Source organism: Nothobranchius furzeri, chromosome 11 (assembly GCF_043380555.1).
Source record: "Nothobranchius furzeri strain GRZ-AD chromosome 11, NfurGRZ-RIMD1, whole genome shotgun sequence".
NCBI classification, from domain to species: domain Eukaryota; kingdom Metazoa; phylum Chordata; class Actinopteri; order Cyprinodontiformes; family Nothobranchiidae; genus Nothobranchius; species Nothobranchius furzeri.
Window position 1 is genome coordinate 3603839 of NC_091751.1, and position 27225 is coordinate 3631063.

Genomic DNA, 27225 nt, shown 5'->3' on the forward strand with positions numbered 1-27225 from the left:
TATCATAAACAAAACAATAGTTACCAACCATTGGCGTCTTTAGAGTCAACTCATTGTTAGAGCTTGCTGTGCTGTTCCTGTTTGACTGAGGACTGAGGCTGTGTCCGAATCCAGGGGTAGGATGCTTGTGAGAGCGCATTTTGAGGTCGATGACGTCAAAGCGCAGCGACGAGTACTGTCCGAATTCCAAGAATCCTCATTCTCGCGTCCTCAAACGCGTCCTCGCTCCACCCACATTTCGAGGATGGGTCTGATGGATCCTCACAGGAGCAAGGGTATCCCAGCATGCTTTGCGCGCCGGCCACTGGACTCGACACTCGCAACAACGGCGGACGGAGCGGGACAGCAGTACAGCTTAAAATGTAAGTGAGTTAAAAAATAGCGGTCAAAAAAATAAAATACGTGTTTGGGCACTTTTGGTTTGTTTTTTATATACGATCTAATACCGCAAATTGTTTTTTTTTTTCATGTAATTTAAGGCTAAAACATGCCCCACCGAAAACCAGCTTGAATGTTTAATAGGAAAAAACCCACCGTAAACTAGCTTGATCCCAGCAGGCTTTTTAAAAGAAAATAGCGGTAGAAAACTAAGCTGAAAGCGGTTCTGTTTATAGACATTCTTCGTTTGTATAAAGTACATTTTAAGCAGAAATCAGCGAGAACGAGCTTGTATGGTGGTCCCGTCATAATTCCTGTGTGTGTGTGTTTATTTAGCGAATAAAGCTTCTCATCATTTGTTTTAAGGTTAACACCCCACCGTAAACTTGCTTGAAAGTCTAATAGGAAAAAACTCACCGTAAAAGAGCTTGCATCTTATGTAATCATGTAACGAACGCCAAAAATAACGAATACTAAGTTTAATGTTTATTTAAAGGAGACATAACATGCTTTTAAGTTATTCCTTTTTACATCTAAATCCTTCAGTTGGGGTCTAAAAACAGTGGAACTGCAGTTCTTTGGTCTGATTTCCTCATTATTGTTGCTCTACAGACCCTCATCTACCCCTGTTCTGAGGAGAGTCTTGAGAACGAGCCGTTTTTGGGTACTGTCTCTTTAAACTGCAGGAGGAGCTGTAAACTCCACCCCCCTCCATAGTGCAGACCTGTACTCTCCTCCCCCAGTCGGACTTTGTAGTTCTATAGAGAAATCATTATTTAGCATAGCAGATTTAGCATAGCATATTAGCATTTTTAAAACACGTGGGGAGAGTAGTTCATCAAGCTGTTTCATGGCTGCTAACTCTCTCATGCATTTGTCTGTAGTCACTCACACACACCCGTCACGGCCGACGGAGGGACAAGCGAGCAGGCACACGCGCGCGCGCACAAACACACACACACACACAAGGAATGCTGCTTGCTTATTTCTGTAAAAAATGTTTAAAAAAATGATACAGCTCATTAAAACACCATTCAAAGAATATATTTTATTAAGATCTCTATCTATATACATACATATAATTATAAATAATTTTATAAGTAGTCTTATTTTATATTGGGTGTCTTAATGGCTGAAAATGGATAAAAAGCAGTTACATTTTAATTTAAAGATTTGAGATTCTAGTCAAAAATAAAGAACATTCCTCCAAATGTTCTTTAATGTGATCATTATAATTCTAATGCTTACAACTTTGTTTTTATTGTCTGCAATGCGTAGCCTATATCTTAATTAAATATGTGTTTAGCTGTAAAGTGGTAATTCTCTCTAATGTGTACAGAGAGGTGGACATCAGTGCTGCAGTGAAATTCCCAAGATCAGTCTGCTTTGCTAACAAATATAGTTAAATTTTACCTGCATTCTAAATAAATACCGTTAGGTGAAAACATCAGTAGGCATTGAGTTATTGATAAAATCCCTAACAGCCAGAATGGAAGAAGAGCATGCTGGGTCATCCTGGATCTGAGCCTGTTCTGTGTATTTACCTACAGGATGCAATAAATGTCTACAAGGCTGAGTTTGGACCATTACATCTAAAAGAAAACATACAATCAGTGATTTTTTTAAATTGTTTACATTACTATACAAATTTTCTAAGTATTAACCTCACAGCAAATAAGTAGAACAATATAATAAACAGGCTTTAGTAGTTAAAACAGGCGTTGTGCACACAGGTGCTTTGTGTCTCGGTGCTGGTGGTGTCTAGGTCTCAGAGTTCCTGTCCTCCTGCCGTCTTCTGTTGTCCTCAGGATACGGATTGATGTTTCCTGGTGATGAGGGAGGGGCAGTATGTGGGCTGCAAACTGGTCCTGGATAACAGTGGGAGACCTCCGTTGTCTGAATACTGAGACCAGAGAGTTGGTGAGATGCAGATCTTCTCTACCTCATCTAGAAACGGAGTTGGTTCAGGGAAAACTTTTCCAAAGACCAGTTCCATGATGTCATCGCCATATTCTGCAATGATAGACAATAACTTTAATGACATATTTTGTTTACAAGCAGCTTTAGGAAAGTTGTTTCTTTAGCTTTCATGTTTATAGTCACGTTTGTGTTTGTTCACAAGTTCACTTTGCTGCAGTGACTTCATATTTTCTTACAAATGTAATAAAATAGTGACACTAAAATTATACAAATGATTCCTTATGAAAGGAAGCTCATTAGAGAGCAGTGCAGACAGACTTACTACATGCTGCAGCTGTTTTTGTAGGCCAGCTGTTGCTGAACTTGGGGAAAGTTATTCTGCACACGTTCAGATCAGATGGTCGATTACAGAAAATAATGTAATTCAATAATTTCTAAACAGACTAAACAAGTAAAACATCAAATAAATCACTCTGCTGTCATCAGACGGAGTGATTCAGGGGGTGAGGTGTTCTTAATGATGAGGGTGGCTGAGGTGTGTCATCACTCACTTTGGTCTGGTCCAGACCGTCTCTTTACTGGTGGGTCTCCTTCCTCAGTAGGTGACGTGAAATGCCAACATCTGAACGTTCTGTGTTCCTTAGAGGAGAAGAAAAGTAACATTAGCAAGCTGGCTAAATTATTTTTTACTAGCATCTCAAGGCCTTGGAGAAGCAGATCTTCACTTACCTAAACATCAGACCAGTTTGTCCCAGCTGAGCTCATCAGGGCGTTAGTCTGACAGCCTGTCAGTGAAACACGGCTCCAGTCTTCTGGATGTGGACTCTAAAAAGCAAAGGAACATTTTTACTTTGTTTTAAGTATTTTACAGCCAATTTTATCAGCTTTCCGACGCTCACGCTCATACAGACGGTGAGCTTTGCTGCGTCTGACTGATGCAGAGTTAGTTTTTATATCTGCAGTGAGACAAAAAACTAACCTCACTTCACTCAGAGATCGTTCTTTAAAACTCTATTAAATCCACTGTGTTGACGCACTTTAATGACTTTGTCACGCTGCATTTTAGCTGATATGGGACTTTATTTACTGGATGCTAAGATTACATCACACTCACGTAGAATAACACACAGACTCTCTGCTGTTACAATCAGTGGGAGGTTATCATCTGGTGTAAAAGAAGGCGTTGATCAGAAATCACGTTTTATTCCACGAAAATCAGCCAAATCCACATTAATCTGGGTGCTAACTTTACTAGCATACTGTGCTAGCGATAGCAAGCCGGATGCTAACGCTTTAGTGCTCTAATGCCCGTAAATCTAAAGTAAAGTTTGTCGACATTTTAGAGTGATATGAAGCTTACCGCTCTGCTGCTGTGTCCCGGTGCTGCCAAATTCAGATGGAAATAACTCCTTTTAGATAGATGAAGCCCTCAGTACTTAGCCACTAGCCTGGAGACAGAACGAACGAACCACGCGCGCGCACGCACACACACACACACACACACACACACACACACTACTTTTTCTCCTGTGTTTTTTTAGCAGTAGTGTCATCAGCTCCTGGGTTTAAATACTGCCACACCACCCTTCCTTAAAACGAGGAACAGTTTTGAGCTGTGTGTGGCTAAAATAACCAGACATTCTGCATTTTTCCAATAGGACTACAAAAAATCTTAGCGAGAAGAAAAAATGGCGGATTGGCTCTGTGTTTAGCCGAGGGCCATTACCATATTTGGTAGTTATCCTCACTAAATTAATTACTGATGTAATAGATAATGTAAAAACTGAACGGGTGGACAAATATACCCAAAACTTAATTATTAAATATCTAAATAGCAACTCCAGTGAATAATATAAGCCTTTTTGCTCACTTAGACACTTAAAATGTGAAACACACTGTGTTAATGGATAAAAAAGTGGGTTTTTCATGTTATGTCTCCTTTAAGTTAATTTTTAAGAAACCACATTACTGATTTAATGTTTTTAATTTCATTTTAGGCGGAAAAAAAACACAGAACACAATTTTCATCTCCCATGTTGATAAATTAAAATATTGTTTATTGCACGTTTTATCAACTATGATTTATAATCTGACTTTGTTCTTCTATTCCTCTCTCATCCAGAACCAGTACCTTTAGGAGCATCTGTAATTTCATTATGCCCACAGTGTTCTCTGTTGTTAAATGACAATAAAGCCTTGTAATTCTAATTCCCTTTGTCTGTAGGACTGCAAGTATCCAGGGTCAGGAGAGGGAGTCAGCGGAAAGCCCACTGCTGAAACCTGGCCCTGGTTTGTCCCCATGGACGAGGTGTTGGGACAGAGGCCTTCCACTATGCCTCCTGTCCTTATTGCTTCCATTCCCGAGGACACTCCAGGGCCAAGTGCAGCAGTGGGTGAGACAGAGGACAGGGAGAGTGGTGGAAGGAAGCCGGACTCCTCATCAGGGAGAAAAAGGAGAAGGGCTGATGAGCTCCTTGACCTGATCAGGGAGGACATGAGACAACAGAGGGAAGCGGAGGAGAGGAGAGAAAGAAGGGTGGACAGATTTTTAGCATTGATGGAAAGGATGGCAGAGAAATGGTTTTTTTTCTTTTAGTTTCTTCTGGTTCAGGTTCTATATATGTGTTTGAATGTTTTTGTTATTTGTTTAAATCATGGACGTCACTAGGATTGAGATATAGGGGGGGCTTAGCCCCAGGAGCTTGACCTCGAACGTTTTTTGTCACACCCTGCAAAAACTTTGTCAATGAATTCATTATCTGAAGAAAATCTAACAAAACCTATTATTTTATCACTTTCCTTTCCTACTTTTGTGCATTTTCTCTCTTCTTTTTATAAAAATAACACTTAATCAGTTAATTAGTGGGGTCTATGTTGAAGAAAGATTTTATGTAAGTCCATTAAAAATTTGATATGTTATATTTCCAAATAAAGCTATTCATTTCAGTCTACTGCACTTAACAGGGGGAAATGTTGTAGTCATTTATTTAATTTGTTTAATTACAACTTGTTTAATTATAAATGTTACTGAAATGTGACAATAAAGAACAAATGAATAATTGTCAAACTTTTATTCTGCCAAATGAGTGTGCAGTTGACAGTTTTAATATATGAATAACACTGCTATGATATGGAATAAAGGAGTGTGTAATTAACTCTTACAAGACAAAATAACAGTATATATGAAAATATCCAGCAAGTAGTAGAACTTATAATACAGAAAGTCAACTATACAGATACAACTTGACATAAGGTTGCAGGTCACATGGTAATTATAGTTTTTTTTTCTCAAGGTCTCTTACCTGTTCACTCCTAAATAGAAAACTGTTCAATTTTGCTTGGGAACTTTGTGCTCAGGTAAATGCTCGTAACGGTGCGCTCGCCCCTGTTTTCGCTGATCTCCTCAGCATCAACCACCTGGTCTCTCTCCTGTTCCTCACTCACTCTCTTAAAAAATCTTCGTATATCCATCTAGCCAACACATTGAAAAACATTTTCAATTTCTAATGCCAAAAAAATGCTACTAAGCCATTTATTTAGTTTTCACTCACAATAACTGAAACAGCCATTGGTGGATAAATGGTACAGAATATGGACAACTGTTAGCCTAATATAGCCCATGTTTGGTTGCTCATGATGATGGCATTGTCCATAATGTCACATTAAGCTGCCAAAATTTATGTTAAAGTTAGATGAGTACAATATCTCCTTTCTTTCCCATAGGTAAACATAGGAAATATTAAGCAATTGACAACCCACATGGAAAGAATTCAAATAAACATATAGGTTTTAATATATGTTTTGATGTAGCTTTTGAATATATGTGACATTATAAAACTGGCTGTTTACTATATTATAGATACATATATGTACCTATAATATAATATATATAATATAGAAAAAATATATAATATAGAAAAATGGTCAATAATATACACATTCGGCCAGATTCTGATTCAGGTTTTAGTGTGGAGTGATTTTTGTGCCACCAACTGGAGCGTGCAGTGATCAATCAGCAGGAGCACAACCTGCTCTGCAGTCGTGTGCAGCCCTCTCTCTGCATGCTCAACTCTGTCTCTGCCTGCACAAATCTCCCTGTTGTTGCTCAATTTGCAATTTACAAAGCAATGTAGCCTCTCCGTCAGCCAATCAGACAGCTCTCCATTAAGCAATCAAAGCATGTCCAGGAAATACTGCCAGGAAAATTGCACTTTTTTCAGATAAAGAGAACTTTATGTAATTATATTTAATTAGGTTGATTAACCCTCCTCTTTTCCTGCGACATTTCCACTGTTCACTTCCTTTTACACATCAAGGGATCATTTATGTCTGACCAAACAGAGAAGAAACACTTTATATGTTGAAATTAAAAGTCCTCTTTAACTGAAAATAGTGCAATTTAACAGTTTTAGGAATGGGCAATGTGTCTTTTCTGGAAGTCAAATATGGTCACCCTAATCATGACACATGAATTACAACAAAGTATTTTGCAGGCAGTGGATGGTGACTGGTAGCTAACCAGCAGCAGAAAGCAGTTCAATAAGCTGTTAAATGGGTGTTTTTCTGTAAAGCAGTGTTTCCTGGACATGCTTTGATTGGATAAAATAGAGCTGTCTGTGATTGACTGTTGGAGAGGCTACTTGTTGAGGAGAGCAGGGAGAGATTTGCATGCGCAGGGACAGAGTTGAGCCCACAGAGAGGGCTGCAGCTGCTGCACACAAGCGCAGAGCAGGTTCTGTTTGTGCAGACTCATTACTGTACGCTCAAGTTGGTGGCACTGTCACTCAATGAACTGGCTGGCTCGTTAATCACGTCACTTCAGGGGAGTTTTCCGACCATTTAACTATGGCGCGGCTTTTCATTATGGTTTGCGGCATGTAAACATGCTAGCGGAGATAGCATTAGCATGTCGGTGCGGTAACATTTTCCTCTCTCGTCTGAACTATAACCTTGAAATATTAACGGTGTGCTGCTGTTGCTGTCTTACCCTAATGTGATGTTGAGTGACTTACAAGAGCGCTGAGCAGGGTTTGCTCATCGATATAAAGGTTTTGCTGTATAACCCCTGCCCCTGACTTGTCAACAAAGCTGCCGGGCTTAAGGGGAGGAAGTCCTTTCTTGATACTTCCTGTGTGCGACGGTGTAGTTCTATATTCATTAATTATTATTTCTGTTTCAGACAAAAAAAAAACTCATGTACCAACTACACGTGTCGTGATTGTGTTGAGCATGTAGATGTGAACAAATAAAAAAAAGTTAACTGAAAAAATAAAATAAACCAAAATGATAGGGGGGCTTGTGATTATTTTAGGGGGGCTGAAGCCCCCCTAAAACGACCTAACGACGTCAGCGGTTTAAATGTAATAAAATTTCTATTAATTGATAACTCTTTTTGATCATTAACAGTTTTATTATTCAGTTTTTAACAAGTAACAACATAGTAAATAAATGGTAAGGGAACACTGTAAGGAATAAAAGTAAAGATAAAAGTAAAATATATACAGTAAACTTGGAAAGCAGGGAGTCTTTGGTGGTGTTGCTAAATCTACTAAACATGGATCGAGGTGGATGGAGTGCAGGAACCGAGATCCGTGGCTGAACGTTTCTGGTTGGCAAGTGGAACATCAGACAGAGTGGTCTGCAGAGGGTGCTTCTGGATGCCTCATCTCACTGACCACTGCATCGTCCATCAAAAGGGTTTGCTGGGCTGGCTCAATCGACGGCTGTCACATCACTAACATTCAGATATATGCAAAAAAGGAGATCATGAGTATAATACTTGTAACTCTAGCAGATAACAGGACTAAATGATTTTTAAACTAGAGATTCCTACGTAAATTACTTGCCTGTTAACAGTAATTGTGATCTGGTGGTACTTCCTCCAGAGCAGACACCTCAGCAGAAAGTTGGTCCCGCCAGAGGGCACCACTGACTGCCTCCAAACCAGCCTCCCCCTCATCTTCTGGAGCATCATCCTCCAGTTCATCGTCCTGCACCACAATGTCACCAGCACTGAGGCAGATGTTGTGCAGGATGGTGCATGCTGTGATGACCTGTAATAGAGATAAAAATTTAATTTATATTTCATTCCCAAACAAAGATTACACCCAAAGTTTATTTCCACTTTGTGTTAACTTACATGAGGTACAAAGGTGTGGTGGACCTCCAGCGCTTTCAGGAAGATGGTCCTGAACCTGGTCTTCATCATTCCAAAAGCACGCTCGATGATGCAGCGTGCCCTGGAATGATGGCTGTTGAAGCGCTGGGCTCCCACACCTTGAACCACCCGTTTGTAGGGGGTGATGAGGGGGAGTGGATGTTGGAGGCATGGGTACCCTCCATCCGCGAGGATGAAGTGCCCTGGAGGAGGATAGGCTGACTGCCTGTACAGTGGGCTGTGCCGGAGGACCCTGGAGTCGTGGACCGACCCAGGCCAGCCCACATAGGTGTCGATAAAGTGGCCCTGATGGTCACAAACTGCCTGCAGGATGATAGATGGGAACAGTTTCCTGTTTCTGTAGCACTGACCATCAGGACCGCTCGGAGCCTTGATCCGAATGTGACAGCCGTCGATCGCACCTGCTGCTTTCATGAAAGCTCTGTGTCGAGCCAGCCCAGCAAACCCACAAGACACAACCTCCATCTCCTCTGGGATTTTGGGGAGGTGAATGACCTGGTGGAGGATTGCGACCACATCCTCCGTGACTCAATGGAGGATGCCGTGGACAGTTGAGCGAGGCATCCCAAATACTCTTGAGACCACCCTGTAGGATGTTCTACTTGCCAACCAGAACAGAAACACCAGGGTCTCGATTGTGGCACCCCAACCATGTCGCTGATCTTGGTTCAGGAGACTTAGCAACACCACAAAAGACTCCCTGCTCAGACAAAAATCTGGCCTGGGATCTTCCTGGTTAAAAAACCGGTCCAGGACTGGCACACTCATGTTTATCCTACAGTACAGTGGTCTGTTCTGTTAAAAGAAAAGTAGAGAACAATAAAACAATTAAAAAAAACCTGTATAAATGCTTGAGATTTTTAGAAGAGAGCTAGGCATTATTAGGCATAAGTTGAAAAGGACAATACACATTAAACACATTGTAATGCTACTTTTACTATGAACTTTATGCACAGAACCAAGCATTATGATCAAATACAAACTTCTAAAATGTCATTCCATTAATTATTTTAGATGAATATAGGTTAAATTAACTAAATGCATGTTAGTCTACTCTATACTAATGTGTATATTCAGCCACATGTCTTTCTGTTGCTTAAAATATAAATGAAACTAGCACTAAAGTTAACATGTAATGCCTGAAAGCTGGTTCACTAAACAAAAAATAATTTTACCTGGATATGGCTGCTTCTCAGCCTTAAATACAAAGGCCGGTGACGTTTACTAAGCAGTCGCAGCTCCTCAAAACCCCCAAAAAAAAGGGAATACTGCTGTGGATCCATTTTCACCTCTGACTAGCTTGTTAGTTTGTTAGCCTGTTTGCCGCCGTCACGGTAGCTAAGCAACTGGACCTGGGGGCGGGAATAAAAACAAGGCTAGTACTGTCCGAATTCAGAGCCGCTGACTTCCGGTTTTAGCGGTCTAGCAAGGACCCGGCCTTGCTAGACCGGCGAGGACCCGTACTCACAAGCATCCTACCTCTGGATTCGGACACAGCCTGAGAGCCACCACCCTGCATAGGTGTTTTTTTATCACCAATCAGTCGCCATTTTGTTGGTGCATTCTGGGAGATGTAGTTCTCAGTGGTGGTGGACCAGTTAGACCTCCATTTACTCAACTTTAAAACAAGTTCACTAGGCTAAGACAGCTGTGTTATTCACACAAGTGTGAAACATCTGTAAAAGCCAGATCTGGTGCAGGAAAATGGCTGAACAAGGTGTGGGGATGCACTTTGCCTTCTGCGGTTGTAAGTGATAATAATAATAACAATAACAATAATAATAATAATAATAACAATAATAAGTTCTGTCTGATTGTATCGATAATGTTAAGCTTTGGCTTGCTGATAACTTCCTCCATCTGAATGACTCCAAAACAGAAGTAATCGTTTTTAATCCTCACAGCATCCCGGCTACTCATCAACCTGACCTCAACTATCTCTCACCTAATGTCTCCACTGTAATTTCCAACCTTGGAGTTAAAATAGACCAGGCTCTGAAGATGGATGCTCAGGTCAATAACACAGTTAAATCATGTTTTTACCACCTCAGGCGTATCTCTAAACTTAAGCACATCCTGAGTGTCCGTCTTCTCAAATCAGTAGTCCACACTTTCATCACTTCACGGCTGGATTACTCCAACTCCTGCTTATACGGCATCAGTAAAGCAGCTCAATCTAGACTTCAGCTAGTCCAGAATTCAGCAGCTAGGTTCCTGACTGGAGTTGACAGAAGACAGCACATTACACCAATTCTAAAATCTCTCCACTGGTTGCCCGTTCATCTCAGGATCAATTTCAAAATCATGCTGCTCACTTATAAATCCCTGAACAGTCAAGCTCCTCCATATCTGTGTCAACTCGTCCATTACTACAATCCGCCTCGTGCTCTCAGGTCTGAGGATAAGCTCCTCCTAGCTCTTCCAAACGCACGTCTGAAAAGCCGTGGAGAAAGGGCTTTCTCTGTCTGTGCTCCCAAGCTGTGGAATGCATTACCACTACTAGTGAGGCAAGCACCAACAATTAGCATTTTTAAATCTCGCATGAAAACTCACTACTTCAACCTTGCATATAATACATAATCATGGACCACTTTCGACATCTGCATTCTTTCTACAATAGAATGCACAATAATTAACATCTGTATTACTGTGGTTCTTTCATATGTTTTTATCTGTTGTTTCACATTCCTTTGCGTTTTTAGTGTTTTACGACTGTTAGTTCGAGTATTTTCTTGTTTTCATTTTTTCTTATAAACTATGCTTTAAATGTCATTCTGAACGTGTTAATTTAACTGTAATCTTTTAATGTACAGCGCCTTGTCTGGTTGTAATGCCATGTTGAATGCGCTTTATAAATAAAATGGTATGGTATGGTATGGTATAATAATAATAATAATAATAATAATAATAATAATACATTAAACTTGTATAGCGTTTTTTAGGTCAGTCAAAGAGGCTTCACAAAAAATGCAATAAACACATAATAAAACAACATGAAACATAGTAAACAGACTGGGGGATGCTGGGTTGATCTTAAGAGAAGGCCAATTTAAAGAAGTGGGTTTTAAGCAGTGACTTAAAAGTAGAAAGAGAGACGGCATTCCTGATGTTTAGTGGGAGAAAGTTCCAAAGGGTAGGGGCAGCGGCTGCAAAGGCTCCTTCCCATATGGTGCCATGTTTTGTTCTGAAAGGGGAAAGGAGGTTGGAGTCAGCAGTACGGAGGTGCCGGGAAGGAGAATGGCGATGGACTGATTATCTTTTTGATTTAAAAGTTGTGAAACTATTCAGTATTTCCGTGCTGCAATAAATGGTCTGCAGCGCTAAAGACAAAAACAAAATGCTTACTACAGCCTCCACATGTGACTCCAGAGTGCAGTCGCTAAGTCAGCATGCAGCTCAGTGAATTTAATGTCCTAGTCGAGTGGGTGGTGGTCTTATGGAAACATAAGGCGACGGTGGCACAGGAGTTAAGTGCTCGCCCTGCAATCGGAAGGTTGCAGGTTCGAGTCCCGCTCAGTCTGTCGCTGTCGTTGTGTCCTTGGGCAAGACACTCAACCCACGTTGCCTGCTGGTGGTGGTCGGAGGGACCGGTGGCGCCAGTGCTCGGCAGCCTCGCCTCTGTCAGTGCGCCTCAGGGCAGCTGTGGCTACACTGTAGCTCATCCCCACCAGTGTGTGAATGTGTGTGTGAATGACTGATTGTGTTGTAAAGCGCCTTGGGGGGTTCCAGGACTCTAGAAGGCGCTATATCAAATACAGGCCATTTACCATTTACATGAGAGCCAGTCAAATTGCATCTTTAAGAGCACTCTGAGCAACAGTTGTTTTTCTACACATCTGTTTTTGATTCACTGTTTAGCACAGTGTTTCCCTTACATAGGCGTAGCCGCCACGGCTGAAATCCCAGCGCCACGCCTACAAGATCCCAAGTTTTATTTATTTTTTGCACCGTTTCCCAAAGAAGCAACGGTAACTAGGGGTTGTATGAACTAGTCGACTTCACTGCTCTATAGTGACTTTTTATGCCTGTTATCGACTAGTCGCTGTCATGTGATAATGATAGACAAAATGCCGTCTTTGGAAAACACAGCAGGTGACAATCCCCTGTGCGTCGGGAAGTGACACGCTGTGCCAGAGCGTCGGTATCTGACATCGGCGGTAAAACGGATATTTAACCAAATTGCGACCTTTACCCTCTTGCAATTTAACCTTCCCCTCACCCCCATCCTAATCTTAACCAGCTTGCGCATGCAAAGCTCTGATCGTTAACGCGTTCCAGACATCTGCGTCCTGAGCACGGCCACAGTAACATTATCAAATCAGGTGTCGCCACCTCAAAAACAAATTTATCACGCGATCGTTCATGTCGGCTCATTTCCTTTCATGTTTTCTGTCTTTTATTTGTGCCTGATGCGTTTTGCTGCTGTGGAGCGGGGCGCATCACCTGTTTTGTCCTCCGGTGACGCACCTCACTGAAGCAGCCGGTGCGCACCCCGCTGCTTTAGCGGTCGGTAGATCTTTTAGAACTGCAGTTCAAAGGTAACTCATGAGGTGAATATATGAAATTTATGAAAAAATCCACTTAAAGCGTTATACTGAGGCATGCTAATCTCAGTAAGCCATTGATCATTGACTGACCTTCTGAACTTTGGGTGAGCCCATTGTTTTTGCTTCTCAGCTTTTTTCTTTTGGAAGATGCTGCAAAGAAAAGAAAAATAGATCTAATGTCAAGCTATAGACATAACAGTAATAATTCCCTTAAAGAACAAGTCAGCCCAGAGTATAACTTCCCCCACACTTCCCATTTTAAAAATGCAACAAAAGGATGAGTTGCCAGCTTCCCCATACTCTGATTTTTCCCGTCATCTGTGTGTATTTTTAAATCCACTGAGTTATATTGTTTTCGCATTCTGATTCAGGTGTCTCAACCCACAGTCATTATTAGGGGTGTAATGGTATGCTGAACTCGTATTCGGTTTGGTTCAATGTTTAATATTCCGTATATTATTATTATTATGATATTTACAGTGGGGCAAAAAAGTATTTAGTTAGCCACCGCTTGTGCAAGTTCTCCCACTTAAAATGATGACAGAGGTCAGTAATTTTCATCATAGGTACACTTCAACTGCGAGAGACAGAATGTGAAAAAAAAAATCCATGAATTCACATGGTAGGATTTTTAAAGAATTTATTTGTAAATCAGGGTGGAAAATAAGTATTTGGTCACTTCAAACAAGGAAAATCTCTGGCTCTCACAGACCTGTAACGTCTTCTTTAAGAAGCTTTTCTGTCCTCCACTCGTTACCTGTATTAATGGCACCTGTTTGAACTCATTATCTGTATAAAAGACACCTGTCCACAGCCTCAAACAGTCAGACTCCAAACTCCACTATGGCCAAGACCAAAGCGCTTTCGAAGGACACCAGGAAAAGAATTGTAGACCTGCACCAGACTGGGAAGAGTGAATCTACAATAGGCAAGCAGCTTGGTGTGAAAAAATCAACTGTGGGAGCAATTATCAGAAAATGGAAGACATACAAGACCACTGATAATTTCCCTCGATCTGGGGCTCCACGCAAGATCTCATCTCGTGGGGTCAAAATGATCATGAGAACGGTGAGGAAGAATCCCAGAACCACACGGGGGGACCTGGTGAATGACCTGCAGAGAGCTGGGACCACAGTAACAAAGGTCACCATCAGTAACACACTACAACGGCAGGGAATCAAATCCTGCAGTGCCAGACGTGTTCCGCTGCTGAAGCCAGTGCATGTCCAGGGCCGTCTGAAGTTTGCCAGAGAGCACATGGATGATACAGCAGAGGATTGGGAGAATGTCATGTGGTCAGATGAAACCAAAGTAGAACTTTTTGGTATAAACTCAACTCGTCGTGTTTGGAGGAAGAAGAATACCGAGTTGCATCCCAAGAACACCATACCTACTGTGAAGCATGGGGGTGGGAACATCATGCTTTGGAGCTCTTTTTCTGCTAAGGGGACAGGGCGACTGATCCGTGTTGAGGACAGAATGAATGGAGCCATGTATCATGAGATTCTGAGCCAAAACCTCCTTCCATCAGTGAGAGCTTTGAAGATGAAACGTGGCTGGGTCTTCCAACACGACAATGATCCCAAACACTCCGCCCGGGCAACAAAGGAGTGGCTCCGTAAGAAGCATTTGAAAGACCTGGAGTGGCCTAGCCAGTCTCCAGACCTCAACCCCATAGAAACTCTGTGGAGGGAGTTGAACGTCCGTGTTGCTCGGCGACAGCCCCAAAACATCACTGCTCTCGAAAAGATCTGCATGGAGGAATGGGCCAAAATACCAGCTACTGTGTGTGCAAACCTGGTAAAGACCTATAGTAATCGTTTGACCTCTCTTATTGCCAACAAAGGTAATGTTACAAAGTATTGAGTTGAATTTTTGTTATTGACCAAATACTTATTTTCCACCCTGATTTACAAATAAATTCTTTAAAAATCCTGTCATGTGAATTCATGGATTTTTTTTTCACATTCTGTCTCTCACAATTGAAGTGTACCTATGATGAAAATTACTGACCACTATCATCATTTTAAGTGGGAGAACTTGCACAATCGGTGGCTGACTAAATACTTTTTTGCCCCACTGTATTTAATATCTGAAGCAGCTCTTTACTATCGAGGAATGCAGCAAAGCATTTGTGAAGCCACAACATGCACAACCTTGAGGCGGATGGGCTACAACAGCAGAAGACCCCACCGGGTACCACTCATCTCCACTACAAATAGGAAAAGGAGGCTACAATTTGCACAAGATCACCAAAATATGACAGTTGAAGACTGGAAAAATGTTGCCTGGTCTGATGAGTCTGGATTTCCGTTGAGACATTCAAATGGTAGAGTCAGAATTTGGTGTAAACAGAATGAGAACATGGATCCATCATGCCTTGTAACCACTGTGCAGGCTGGTGGTGGTGGTGTAATAGTGTGGGGATGTTTTCTTGGTACACTTTAGGCCCTTTAGTGCCAATTGGGCATGGTTAAAATGCCACGTCTTACCTGAGCATTGTTTATGACCATGTGCATACCTTCATGACTACCATGTACCCATCCTCTGATGGCTACTTCCAGCAGGATAATGCACCATGTCATAAAGCTCCAATCATTTGAAATTGTTTTTTTGAACACGACAATGAGTTCACTGTACTACAATGGCCCCCGCAGTCAGCAGATCTCAACCCGATAGAGCATCTGTGGGATGTGATGGAATGGGAGCTTCGTGCCCTGGATGTGCATCCCTTATATCTCCATCAACTGCAAGATGCTGTCTTATAAATATGAGCAAACATTTCTAAAGAATGCTTTCAGCAACTTGTTGAATCATTAGCCATGTCTACATGCGCCAAATTTCCTCAATCCGATTCAAATGATGGTTGATCGGAATTTCTGAATCTCTGTTCACATGGACGCAAACTGAAATGATCCGATTATGCCGTGCGTATATATGCATCAAGCATTTAATCTGATTAAATAGGTGGAGCATGCGCAGAGAGTTGCCTTTCACGGAAGAAAAATTGTAAACAGACGCCATGAAACGAAATGAAAAATGTAAAAACAGAAATAACAATTCTTCCTGCTATCCTGATTCATTTATTCAATTCAATATTTTTATTTGGCTCATACAAGTTACGTTTTCTTCAGTGAATACTTTCAGATCTATGCTTTGCTGCATTTTATTATTGAATAAAATAAGGGAGGGTTATGTTTCTGCCTCTTGATCAGCTGGACCGCGGGTCTGAAGTGACAGCTGTGATGTTGCGCTGTGCTGCGGCGCAGAGCGGGAGTGGGGGGTTTTAGATTAATGTTTTATTACTGAGCTCTGTTGTTGCTTATTATTCATAACATGTGACAATCAGCTGAAACTGTTGAGAAAAATCTGTTCAAACAAAATAACACAAGATGTTCAGAAAGTTTAGAAGCCTGTGTTCATTATTGACAAACCGCATCCAGAATATTTAACCGAGGATGTTTTCCTACCCAACATCAGCCTCCAATCAGGTCTGTAAAACCGATATTATACTGTCTTCTTTACAAGTGCATCTCCATCACCTGCTGCAGAAGCTGCTGTGTTCAAAGCTGACAGAAATGGGGATCCGTGCGCTGCAACCCCCACAATAAACCCGCGTACTTCCAGTACAGATTTGAAAATGTTTGTCGAATGATTTGTGCAATAATCAGATTTTTATTTTACCTCTACAATTGCAAGTTCTGAATTAAATATTAGTGAAACGGGATGGCTTGTCATCGAATTTAAAAGCCGCTGCTCATTAATTACGCTGTCATTTTTTAAGTCAGGCAGTCCAAATGACAGCGGAGAGACCCGCTCACTGTTGCACACATGCGCAGTGGGCATTATTTTACCCCAACAATCCGAATGGCTGTTTACATGCACGTCAATCGGAATGATGATTGGACAAAACCACCTCTCTCAATCGAATTGAAATTTCAATCCGATCGGGCCGAATTGGATCAGAATATTCCAATTGACATGTTTACATGCAGAATTTTTTTATCTGATTGGGCGTTCAATCCGATTAAATATGCGCATGTAAACGTGGCTACTGCCACATCGAATTGAGACAGTTCTGAAGGTAAAAGGGGGTCAAACACCATATTAGTATGGTGTTCCTAATAATCCTTTAGGTAGAATAGAATATACTTTATTGATCCCACAGTGGGGAAATTCACTTGTTACAGCAGCACCAACACTTAAGGGGATAATCAGAAGAAAATTATGATATAGGTACATGTATATACACATAGGCAGTAATCTAGTACTGTAACCTTAGACCACTAAAAAAAACACGAATAAAAATGAAAAAACTTGGTTTTCAACACTATGCAGCATGCTGTAACAACCTGGGCTGCATTCCGCTTGGCCTGCCGGTACCCATAAGCTGCCTCTGGAGTCCCACAGGCTAAACAGACCCTATAGGACTCTTTCTTCAGCTTGACGGCATCCCTAACCGTCGGTGTCCACCAGTGGGTTCGGGGATTGCCACCACGACAGGCACCAACAACCCTGCGGCCATAGCTCCGGTCAGCCGCCTCGAAAATGGAAGCACGGAACATGGCTCACTCGGACTCTATGTCCCCCGCCTCCCCCGGAATATTTCAGAAGTTCTGTCTGGGTTGAGACTTGAAACTTCTTCTGACAGGAGACTCCGCCAGACGTTCCCAGAAGACCCTCACAATTTCATTGGGCCTGCCAGGTCTGACCAACATCTTCCCCCACCATCGAAGCCAACTCACCACCAGGTAGTGGTCAGTTGAAAGCTCCGCCCCTCTCTTTACCCGAGTGTCCAAGACATGCGGTTGCAGATCAGATGAAATGTCAACAAAGTTGATCATCGAGCTGCGGCCTAAGGTATCCTGGTGGCAAGAGCACATATGGACACATTTATGTCTGAACATTGTGTTAGTTCTAGACAACCCATGATGAGCACAGGAGTCCAACAACAAAACACCACTCGGATTCAGATCAGGGGGGCCGTTCCTCCCCACCACACCTCTCCAGGTCTCACTGTTGTTGCCCACGTGAGCGTTAAACTCCCCCAGCAGAATGAGGGAGTTACCAGAAGGAGTGCTTTCTAGCACCTCATCCAAGGACTCCAAAAAGGGTGGGTAGTCTGAACTGTGGTTTGGTACATAAGCACAGACAACAGCCAGAACCCATCTCAAGGAATCTGGTTCCAGAGCCAGACCCATGCGTTGATGTGGGTCCGACTATATCTAGTCGAGGTGACATTCCACGTACCGAGAGCCAGCTTCTGTAGCCAAGGCTCAGACCGCCACGGTCCCCGCCTTTGGCTACCATCCATCACACATTGCACCCGACTCCTTTGGCCCCTCCCACAAGTGGTCAGCCCATTGGAAGGGGGACCCACATTTTCTCTTCAGGCTGTGCCCGGCCAGGCTGGGTGAAAGCCCAGCCACCAGGCACTCGCCGATGCGCCCCACCTCCAGGCCTGGCTCCAGAGTAGGGCCCCGGTGACCCGCATCAGGGTGAGTGAACGCCGTGTCAATTTATATTATTCATCATAATGGGTCATTGGGCTGCTCTTTGTCTGATCCCTCACCTAGGACCTGTTTGCCATCAGTGACCCTACCAGAGGCATAAGCCTCAGACAACATAGCTCCTAGGATCATTGGGACACTCAAACCCTTTCACCACGGTAAGGTGGCAACCCAGGGAGGGGCGTCTGGCGCTATTACATGTGAAAACTCTCCCGGGATGTAATAGGGCTGGAGACCAACCGCCAGTAACTCGATGTCATTTGTGCAGTTTTTTTTTAATGGTCGCATGCACTGGGTTGCACCATCTCTCATTATTAAACACAGCTAGTCCCCACTCTTGCGCTTTACGCTCCAAGCTCCTGTCGGCCCGCATGAGTTTAAATACTCCCAGTGAAACCTCAGAGTCAGCTATGAGCTCATCCGTCCACGTTTCCGTAAAAAATAACAGACTACACTGTCTGTAATCTCGCTGCAGCCTGGTCAGTGCTGTGAGCTCATCCATCTTATTGTTTAGTTTAGTTTATTTGTCATATGCAAGTTAGCACAGGGTCAACATTGCAATGAAATGTGTTTGACGAGCAGCGGTCTCTCAGCAGCATAATACAATAGAAAAAAAGAACAAGGTATAATACAGTAAAAGCAAAATATTATAGAGTCATGCTAAAAGTAAAAGCTTACTAAATAGATAAGTAAGTATAGATGACTAAATATAAATATATCTAAAAAAAAGTGAGTAGTAACATTAAAATGAAGTAACCAGTGCAGGTTAAATTTTACTTGTGGAGCTGCAGGGTAACATCTGTATCCTGTGTTGTGTGTGTTTAAGTGTAATGGTTGAGGTGTCATATGGCTTGGTGGTAGAAACTGTTTTTAAGTCTCGTAGTCTGAGCAGGCAGACTCCTGTAACGCCTGCCAGATGGTAATGAGGAGAACAGCTGATGCGCTGGGTGGCTGTGGTCCTTGATGATGCTGTGTGCTTTCCGGAGGCATCGCTGGAGATAAATGTCCTGAATGGCAGGAAGCCTTGTGCCAGTGATGTGCTCTGCTGCTTTCACCACCCTCTGTAGTGATTTACGGCTGCTGGCAGAGCAGCTTCCATACCAAACTGTGATGCAGCTCGACAGCAAGCTCTCAATAGCACACCTGTAGAACTTTGAGATGATACTCATGTTCATGCCAAACTTCCTTAGCCTCCTGAGGAAGTAAAGCCGCTGGCGAGCTTTCTTGATAACAGCGTCTGTGTGGAGGGTCCAGGAGAAGTCCTCAGTGATGTTGACTCCAAGGAACTTTAAGCTGCTGACCCTTTCGACCATGACACCGTTGATGTGGATGGGTCGGTGTTCCCTGACTGGTCGTTTCCGGTAGTCCACTATCATTTCTTTGGTTTTGCTGATGTTGAGAGACAGGTTATTATCCAGGCACCACTCGTGCAATGCCGTCACCTCCTCTCTATAGGCCGTCTCATCATTCCCTGTGATGAGGCCTATGATGGTCGTATCATCCGCAAACTTGATGACAATGTTGGACTCATGTTTTGCAACACAATCGTGTGTGAACAGGGAATATAGGAGGGGGCTAAGCACACAACCCTGGGGCATACCTGTGTTTAGGATGAGTGATGAGGAAGTGTGTTTACCCACTCTCACCACCTGGGGCCTGTTTGTAAGGAAGTTTAGAATCCATCTGCAGATCGGTGTTCCCAGGCCAAGGTCGACCAGCTTCGTGGCAAGTTTTGAGGGTATAATGGTGTTAAATGCCGAGCTGTAGTCGATGAAGAGCATTCTTGCATATGTATTCCCTTTCTCCAGGTGAGTGAGGGTGGTATGTGTTGCTAGGGCGATGGCATCCTCTGTGGCTCTGTTTCTCCTATAGGCAAACTGAAGAGGGTCCAGTGTGTCAGGGAGAGAGGAGCAGATGTGACATTTGACCAGCCGCTCCAGGCACTTCATGATGACGGATGTCTGCGCCACAGGACGGTAGTCATTCAGACAGGAGACCACTGATTTTTTGGGAACAGTAATGATGGTGGATGCTTTGAGAGCCGTGGGGACCACCGACTGCCTCAGGGAGAGGTTGAAGATGTTGGTAAAAACCTCTGCCAGCTCGTCTGCACACACTCTGAGTAGCCGGCCTGGGATGCCGTCCGGTCCTGGAGCTTTGTGAGGATTGACCTTTTTAAAGGTCCATCTCACAGCTTCTGTTTTCAGAGTTAAGGTTACAGCCCCACTGTCCTCCTGAGGGTAGAGGATCTGCTCTCTGTTATCTTCATCGAAACAAGCATAAAAGTTGTTGAGCTCGTCTGCGAGAGATGCAGTGGGCTGAACACCAACTGTGCTGACCTTCTTGTAATCAGTGACGCAGCGCAGTCCATTCCACAGTCGCCTGGTGTCGAAGCTGTGGTAGCTGGACTCCGTTTTGTCCCTGTAGTCCTTCTTGGCCTTTTGTATGGACTTTTGGAGGTCATACCTGGCTGCTTTATATGCATCAACATCCCCGGAATTAAAGGCAGAGGTCTGCACTTTTAACTTGGCGCGAACGTCTTTGTTCACCCAGGGTTTCTGATTTGGATATATGCGGACAGTGGTTTTTGTGATGATTTCATCCATGCTCTTCCCAATATATCCAATGACAGAGTCCGTGAGTTCATTGATGTTACCATCAGCTACATCCACAAATATCTGCCAGTCAGTTGTCTGAAAGCAGTCCTGCAGGACTCCCTCAACCTCGGTGTCCCATTTGTGAACAACCCTGGAAGCTGGTTTTTCCTGTTTTAGTCTTTGTCTGTATGCAGGCAGCAGCAGAATGGAACAGTGGTCTGCCTTACCAAAAGCTGGGCGGGGGAGGGGTTTGTAACACTCTTTGAAAGGAGTGTAACAATGGTCCAAAGTTTAATCACCTCTTGTGGGGAAGAGAACGGGCATTTCCCATAATCACGGAGGGTAAAAATGGTTTATATCTCTGTTTGCTCTCCTGGAGCTTGCAGCCCACTCTGTTACTCATTAATTCTGGGGGCAGAATCAGCTCTTCAGAGTAGAACAGCCGGTGTCCGCAGTGCCAACAGCTGATCCCTGGAGTAAACAACAGGTGCGTGGATGGAGCTGGAGGACTTTCCCAGTGCGTCCCCAACAAGTTCAGAAAACAGTAGAAAAATCATCACAAATTACATTAAAGTATTCCTGCAGATCGTGCGGTTGAGGAAACATATGCCCACAATAAGGGCATTAAAAACACACAACACAAGACAAGCAAAGAATAAAAAGGAGAGTAAAAAAGCAAGAGCTGCAGCAACAGGTTGCAGCTCGCACTGTGCCATCTTGAAAGGGTGACTGTAGGTTTCCAACAGAGAATGCTGCTGTTGTGTCCTTGAGCAAGACACTTAACCCAGCTTGCTGGCTGGTGGTGGTCGGAGGGACTTTTGGACTGTTTTAGGCTGAATTATTAAACTCTAAATAAGATAAGATAAGCTCTAATTTCCCTCTGGGATTAATAAAGTATCTTTGATTTGATTTGATTGATTGAAGATGCACTAAAAAGCCATAATAATGACCACACATTTCTAAAGTACTATTAGACACTCATTGATACAGTTTATCAGCAAAAAATAAGTTGATTTGGGGGTGACTTGCTCTTTAAGTGATGTCTGCCAATACAGTTAGTGGATAGACCAGGAGTCACAACAACTCATACAATCAATCACGTGAATGTGGAAGTCACTCACCTGTTTTCTCTTTCTCACTGAAATCCTTTGGAATCCCAGCTCCTGAGGGGCATTGGCTCTGCATGTCTGTAAAGATGTCAGATTAGATGATTTAACACAAGTTTATCAATAATTTGAACTATGGCTATGACTATTTTGCAGAGTTATTAATAAAGTTAGCAAAGTTTGAAATATGAAGGGCAGTCTAAGGCACACCTTTACATTATTCATGCTGTCTAATCAGCCCCTTAATTTGCCACACCTGTGAGGTGGGATGGATTATCTTGGTAAAAAAAATAGTGCTCAAGAACACACATGTAGACAGATTTCCGAATAATATCTGAGGGTCATGGGTGTTTGATGTATGTAGAAAAAGTTTCAATTGTTTGAGTACAGCTCATGAAAAATGGGAGCAAAAACAAAAGTGATGCGTTTATATTTTTGTTCAGTGTAGATAAACAATCTAGCAAAAAGAGCCAGGTTTGGTGTGTTTACAAAGTTAAATGTTGACTCTTCACAATGGCAATCATTTAGTTTAAACTTTCCTTAGCTTTTTTTTTCATATTGTTGGCGCCAAAAAGGTCAAGAGGTCATCTACAAAATGTATTGAGTTAAAGCTGAGTTCTTAGGTTGAAAGTGTTTTCTGGCTAGAGTTCGTGTGCTGCTCCAACATCAGCTCCAAAGGAATTTCCTGTTTTGGTCTCTGCTTGCTTCCAGTAGAATTGCTCAAAGCTTATCTGACTTGCGAAATACTTGATGTGATTCCAAAAGTGTTGCTGTGTCCCAGACAGAAGTCTCTACCCACAGTTTCCACAGAAGAGATGTGCTACCAAATATGGTCTGGTTCTCGCCTGTTTACTGCTGAATGTTAGAAAGGCTGTGGGCTATAAGAAGGAAGGACTCGTGATTGTCTGGGTCTTTCAGCTGTCCTGAGATGTGAGGAGACAAATAAAAGACCACGCTGTTCTTGACTGAAAGACTCTCTCCGACTCTTTACTTTAAGAATAACAGAGAAAGCCCACATGTTGGCACCCCGATGGGTGAACAGCGAGGACTTTCCGTGGCGTCCCTTGGCTCCTGTCCAGTGGCTGAGGTCCGTACTAAGGGCCCAGGTGAGCATGTTTTTGTTCATTTTTGTGGCCTCTGTCACTGGGCAGGGGTGTTCTCCTGTTCTGAAAATACTATAAATATTAGTTGGAGAGAGGATTCATGTCTGACAGTGGTAAAATATTCACACCGTGTGAAGTCAGCTGTGTCATTTTGATGACGGACAAATTTTAAGTGTCAAATTGAAAGGTGGGACAGCAGATTGGAATAGAATCTGAAAAGCTGATAAGGTTTTGAGAAATCCAGTCTCCTGACTCGGTAAGAGCAGAGACGGGGATCCTGGGAAAAAAGCGCTGAAGTTGTGAGAAATGAGTTTTGCCTGAAATTCGGTCTTTCCCCTGGGGTTTGGTAAATTTAATAAGAGTTTGTGGCAAAGTAAAAAGAGAAAAAGAGGCCTGTATAAGAAGTTGAAGTCTTTGCTGAGTTTGGTTCGTCCTCGAGGAGTAACAAATTTAAAGAGCAAGTAACGTCTAAATTAACTTTTTTTTGCTGATGAACTGTATAAATGAGTGTCTAATAGTGTTTTAAATGTGTGTATTCATTATTTTAGCATTTTGGTGCATTTTCTTAAAAAATTAAAAATTCTGCCTAAATACCACAGTATAGCTCCACCTTCAGCTTAAAACATAGAATTTGACTCATTTTGAATAAATTTTAGCCAATGGCTAAAGAGTAAGATACTACGTAATCCAGTAGAGTACTACGTAGCAGCTCTGTGTCAACGTTATAAAAGCATCGGGAGTCTCGGCCACGCCTTGTGGCGAGTTGGGAGTTGGATTTGCATGAGAGTGTAGGAGGCTAGCCGTAGTTCAGCATTAGCATATAGCATTAGCATATCCTAGTCTTTAGCATAGCTTTTAGTGTTATACATACTTATTTAGTGTTAGCTTGGCTGTTGGATATTGTAGTTTAGTTACTGTTTGGCTGTTAGTGTAATTAGGAAAGTAGTTCGGGTTTAGTGCTCCATATCGTGTTAGCATGGTGAGATGGTGTAGTGTAGTATGGTTGCGGAGCTCTGTCGGGTTGCACTCCTTTCCGCTGGACTTAGAAATTAGGCGCCAGTGGTTGCGTGTCTGGAAAAGATTCAGCTCCCGCCTGGTGCTGTAGTTTGCAACCAGCATTTTACCCGCGATTCTGCACGTCTCCGTTCCAAGAGGGAGGCTGTGCCCACCGTGGCTCTTCCGCGATTTAGATGCAGCCCACCGACTCTGCTCCCCCACCATGACGGGCTACAGTCTGAGGTGAGTAAGCTAAATAAAAGTTTTAACATCTTCTAAAGACAATTTCCTACCTAAATGCAAAGTTTGAGAGACGTGGTTCACTCCATTTAGCTAATATCAGTCTGCACTGCCTTCGGGCTATTTTGTCAAGTTCACAAAATGTGGAACGGGATGTAAGGTTAGAATCAGCGGCGAATCGGAACATATCTCGAAGCCCTGGCCGACAAAACGGTCCACATGACTGTCAGGCTCAGAGAAAATTCGGGTTGTTTTTGTGTCAGTCGGTAATTCTGCAACAGTGACTCTAAACTGACGCAGCACTAGTTGACAGACAGCATTACAGCGTGAAATCTAGCACAGCGTGACCCGGTTCTGTGAGGAATTCTGTTCAGGAGGTCGCATTTCAGGGTCTCCACATCATATGTGACTGACTTTTACTTTATAATAACATCACACACTAGGAATGTTATAAAGCGCCTATATGGGACAGTTTCTTTTGTATTTTATCTGACTTTATAAACATCAATGTGCTTCTATTTTTTTTCAGGCTAAATCTACCCAAGACACTGGCTGTCAGACTGATTTAGTAATCTGCAAGAATGCACTTGTCCAGGCTGACGTGGTGTTACCCGTAGAAAAGGTGAATTATTTTTAATAATCTTCTATGTAAACATTTTATTACCTTCTAGTTTTAATTTGTTTTACAGATTGTTACAAGTGATTTTATGCTCTTTTAAACATTTATAAATGTGCTGCTTCTTTGTTTTTATAGAGCTCACAGCCTCAGTGTCTTGTGACACAGGGACCATGACAGAAATTCATCTTCCAGAAGGTCCCAGAGCATCCACACCTCCTGAAAAGACCACGGTGTGAGGTGTCTGCTGTTGATTCCAGCTTCCACCTCAGTGACAGTGCAAGCTCAGTGAACTGTTCAAGGTAAAAAAAAATTAAAATATTTCTGAATTTTTAAGATATTAACAATTAAATAAGTATGTGATTACATCATGAAGGAGGCTACTGATTCTGGCCCTGTGACACTTGGTGGTGACGTGTGAGCTGATTCACCTGGTAAATAACTTTTAAATTAAATATTTTGTTTTTGCTATCAAAAGTAAATTAACTAATAACCTGCATTACTGCAGGACACTCAGCAAAATATGGACTCTACACCATGAGGCAGGCACACGTTAATAACTCTATAAGAGCACATAAGGTAAGCAACACCACATATTATTTTTATTACTGTACACTGTCCTGGATTTGTTTTCTTTCTGCATGATTTGTTTTCTTTCTGCATCTCATCATTAGCCTGGCTGATCACCTGATAACTCCTGTCATCTGGTTATGACAGCATGAGGATGTCCTCACACATCTGTAACCTATCAGCTCATCTGGCAGAATAGAGAGAGAAGAGACAACACCACATCTCCTGTTCCTGGAAAGCCTTCAGCCATCCTTCGATGACTGAGAACCTCCATCAGCTCTGTCTCCTGTCTGCCTACAATTATTATAATAAATATTGTGTTTGACAAGTTTTTTGTGCTGCCAAATATCTCATTTTGATTCCAGTTTTGATATTTTAATGGATATTTATAAATTACATTAATTGAATTATCACATTGTCGCATGTTTAACTAGCTGTATTGTGATTAACTAAACTAGCACCTCACTGTTAAAAGCTCGTTTTAATTTCAAGCATGTTTAAGTATTTATGGACATGAACAAAAACAGGAAATATATAAATTGAGATTTATTTAATTAATATAACAAATAAGGGGGAAAGAGTCATTGAAAGGCACATTCTTCTGGAAGTTCCTGATCCCGACGACATCAGCAGGAGACCAGCTGCAGACACCAGAGGATCACCTGCAACCAAGAGCAGCTAGTATCAGTAAATAAATAATGAAATCAGGGCAGTTTTAATGGGCTGAACACATTACAGAATAATTTTCTCATGGTATATTTTCATAACTTTATGCAGCAGACTAGCTTGAGCCCAGATCTCCTGGAGAGCTGCTATCCAGCACGTTTCAGTGGATTTTCCTGCTTTAACAGGTTAGATAAGCTGTTAAGCAGCTCAGCTGTTTGTTGCTGATTAAAACCAAGTGTGTTGATGCAGATAAATCTCTAAAACATGCTGAATACTAGCTTTTTAGGGCCATGGAGACAAACCCTGCAGCTAATCCAATGCTATGGCTAACGGCTACTTACGTTCAGAGATGGGTCTGTTGGGTCGGTTCCAGTAATTTCAGGCAACTCACAAGCTCAAAACAATAAGGCTCATGTCCGGTTGTCTCCTCCAAATAGACTTGGTCCCTTTCTTCTCGAGTGTCTGGGTAAGGAGGGGGAGAAACGTCCTCCACTTCTAATGACTGCTCAGAGTGAAGGGAGCTAGCTTCGTCTAGTTAGCCGTCTCTTCGTCACTGCCACGGCTCCGCCCTCTCGGTCCTCCAGGCAACGCCTACTAATGTTGCAGTTTTCAAAATTGATACGTGGGTGGGGTAAGACTCTGAGGCACACTTGACATGCACTTTAAGAGTGTTTGCAAAGCAGTAGTGAGGCCTGTGAGAAGACGTCTTGAGTTTGCAGCGAGAGGCTGCGTATGGCTCAGTTTGAGCACTTGGAGAGTGCTTATCAATTCCAGCGCACACGTGCGGTGTACCTCCTT

The 27225-nt window shown here is 42.5% G+C and overlaps 1 protein-coding gene and 3 long non-coding RNA genes across 5 annotated transcripts; 1 reads left to right on the plus strand and 3 right to left on the minus strand.

Annotated features, from left to right (window-relative positions):
* Positions 1–674: 674 nt before the first annotated feature.
* On the minus strand, positions 675–3800 carry LOC139073212 (uncharacterized). The gene is made up of 4 exons (XR_011521923.1): positions 3659–3800; positions 3028–3123; positions 2850–2937; positions 675–2391 (listed from the first exon to the last, which is right to left on the minus strand). It is a non-coding gene; the product is annotated as an uncharacterized lncRNA (long non-coding RNA).
* A 3284-nt stretch (positions 3801–7084) lies between these two features.
* Positions 7085–8956, minus strand: LOC129154764 (putative nuclease HARBI1). The gene is made up of 3 exons (XM_070556007.1): positions 8438–8956; positions 8145–8351; positions 7085–8032 (listed from the first exon to the last, which is right to left on the minus strand). Exons 1-2 carry the CDS (start codon positions 8939–8941, stop codon positions 8148–8150), a joined length of 708 nt encoding a protein of 235 aa, XP_070412108.1. The 5' UTR covers positions 8942–8956; the 3' UTR covers positions 7085–8032; positions 8145–8147.
* Positions 8957–24344: 15388 nt separating this feature from the next.
* On the plus strand, positions 24345–26084 carry LOC139073214 (uncharacterized). 2 transcript variants are annotated; one of them, XR_011521926.1, is made up of 6 exons: positions 24345–24578; positions 25105–25197; positions 25330–25493; positions 25568–25625; positions 25700–25770; positions 25866–26084. It is a non-coding gene; the product is annotated as an uncharacterized lncRNA (long non-coding RNA). The 2 variants fall into 2 exon arrangements; XR_011521925.1 differs by lacking the exon at positions 24345–24578 and having other exon boundaries at positions 24979–25197.
* Positions 26085–26294: 210 nt separating this feature from the next.
* On the minus strand, positions 26295–26905 carry LOC139073216 (uncharacterized). Its single transcript, XR_011521927.1, has 2 exons — positions 26769–26905; positions 26295–26423 (listed from the first exon to the last, which is right to left on the minus strand). It is a non-coding gene; the product is annotated as an uncharacterized lncRNA (long non-coding RNA).
* Positions 26906–27225: the final 320 nt, after the last annotated feature.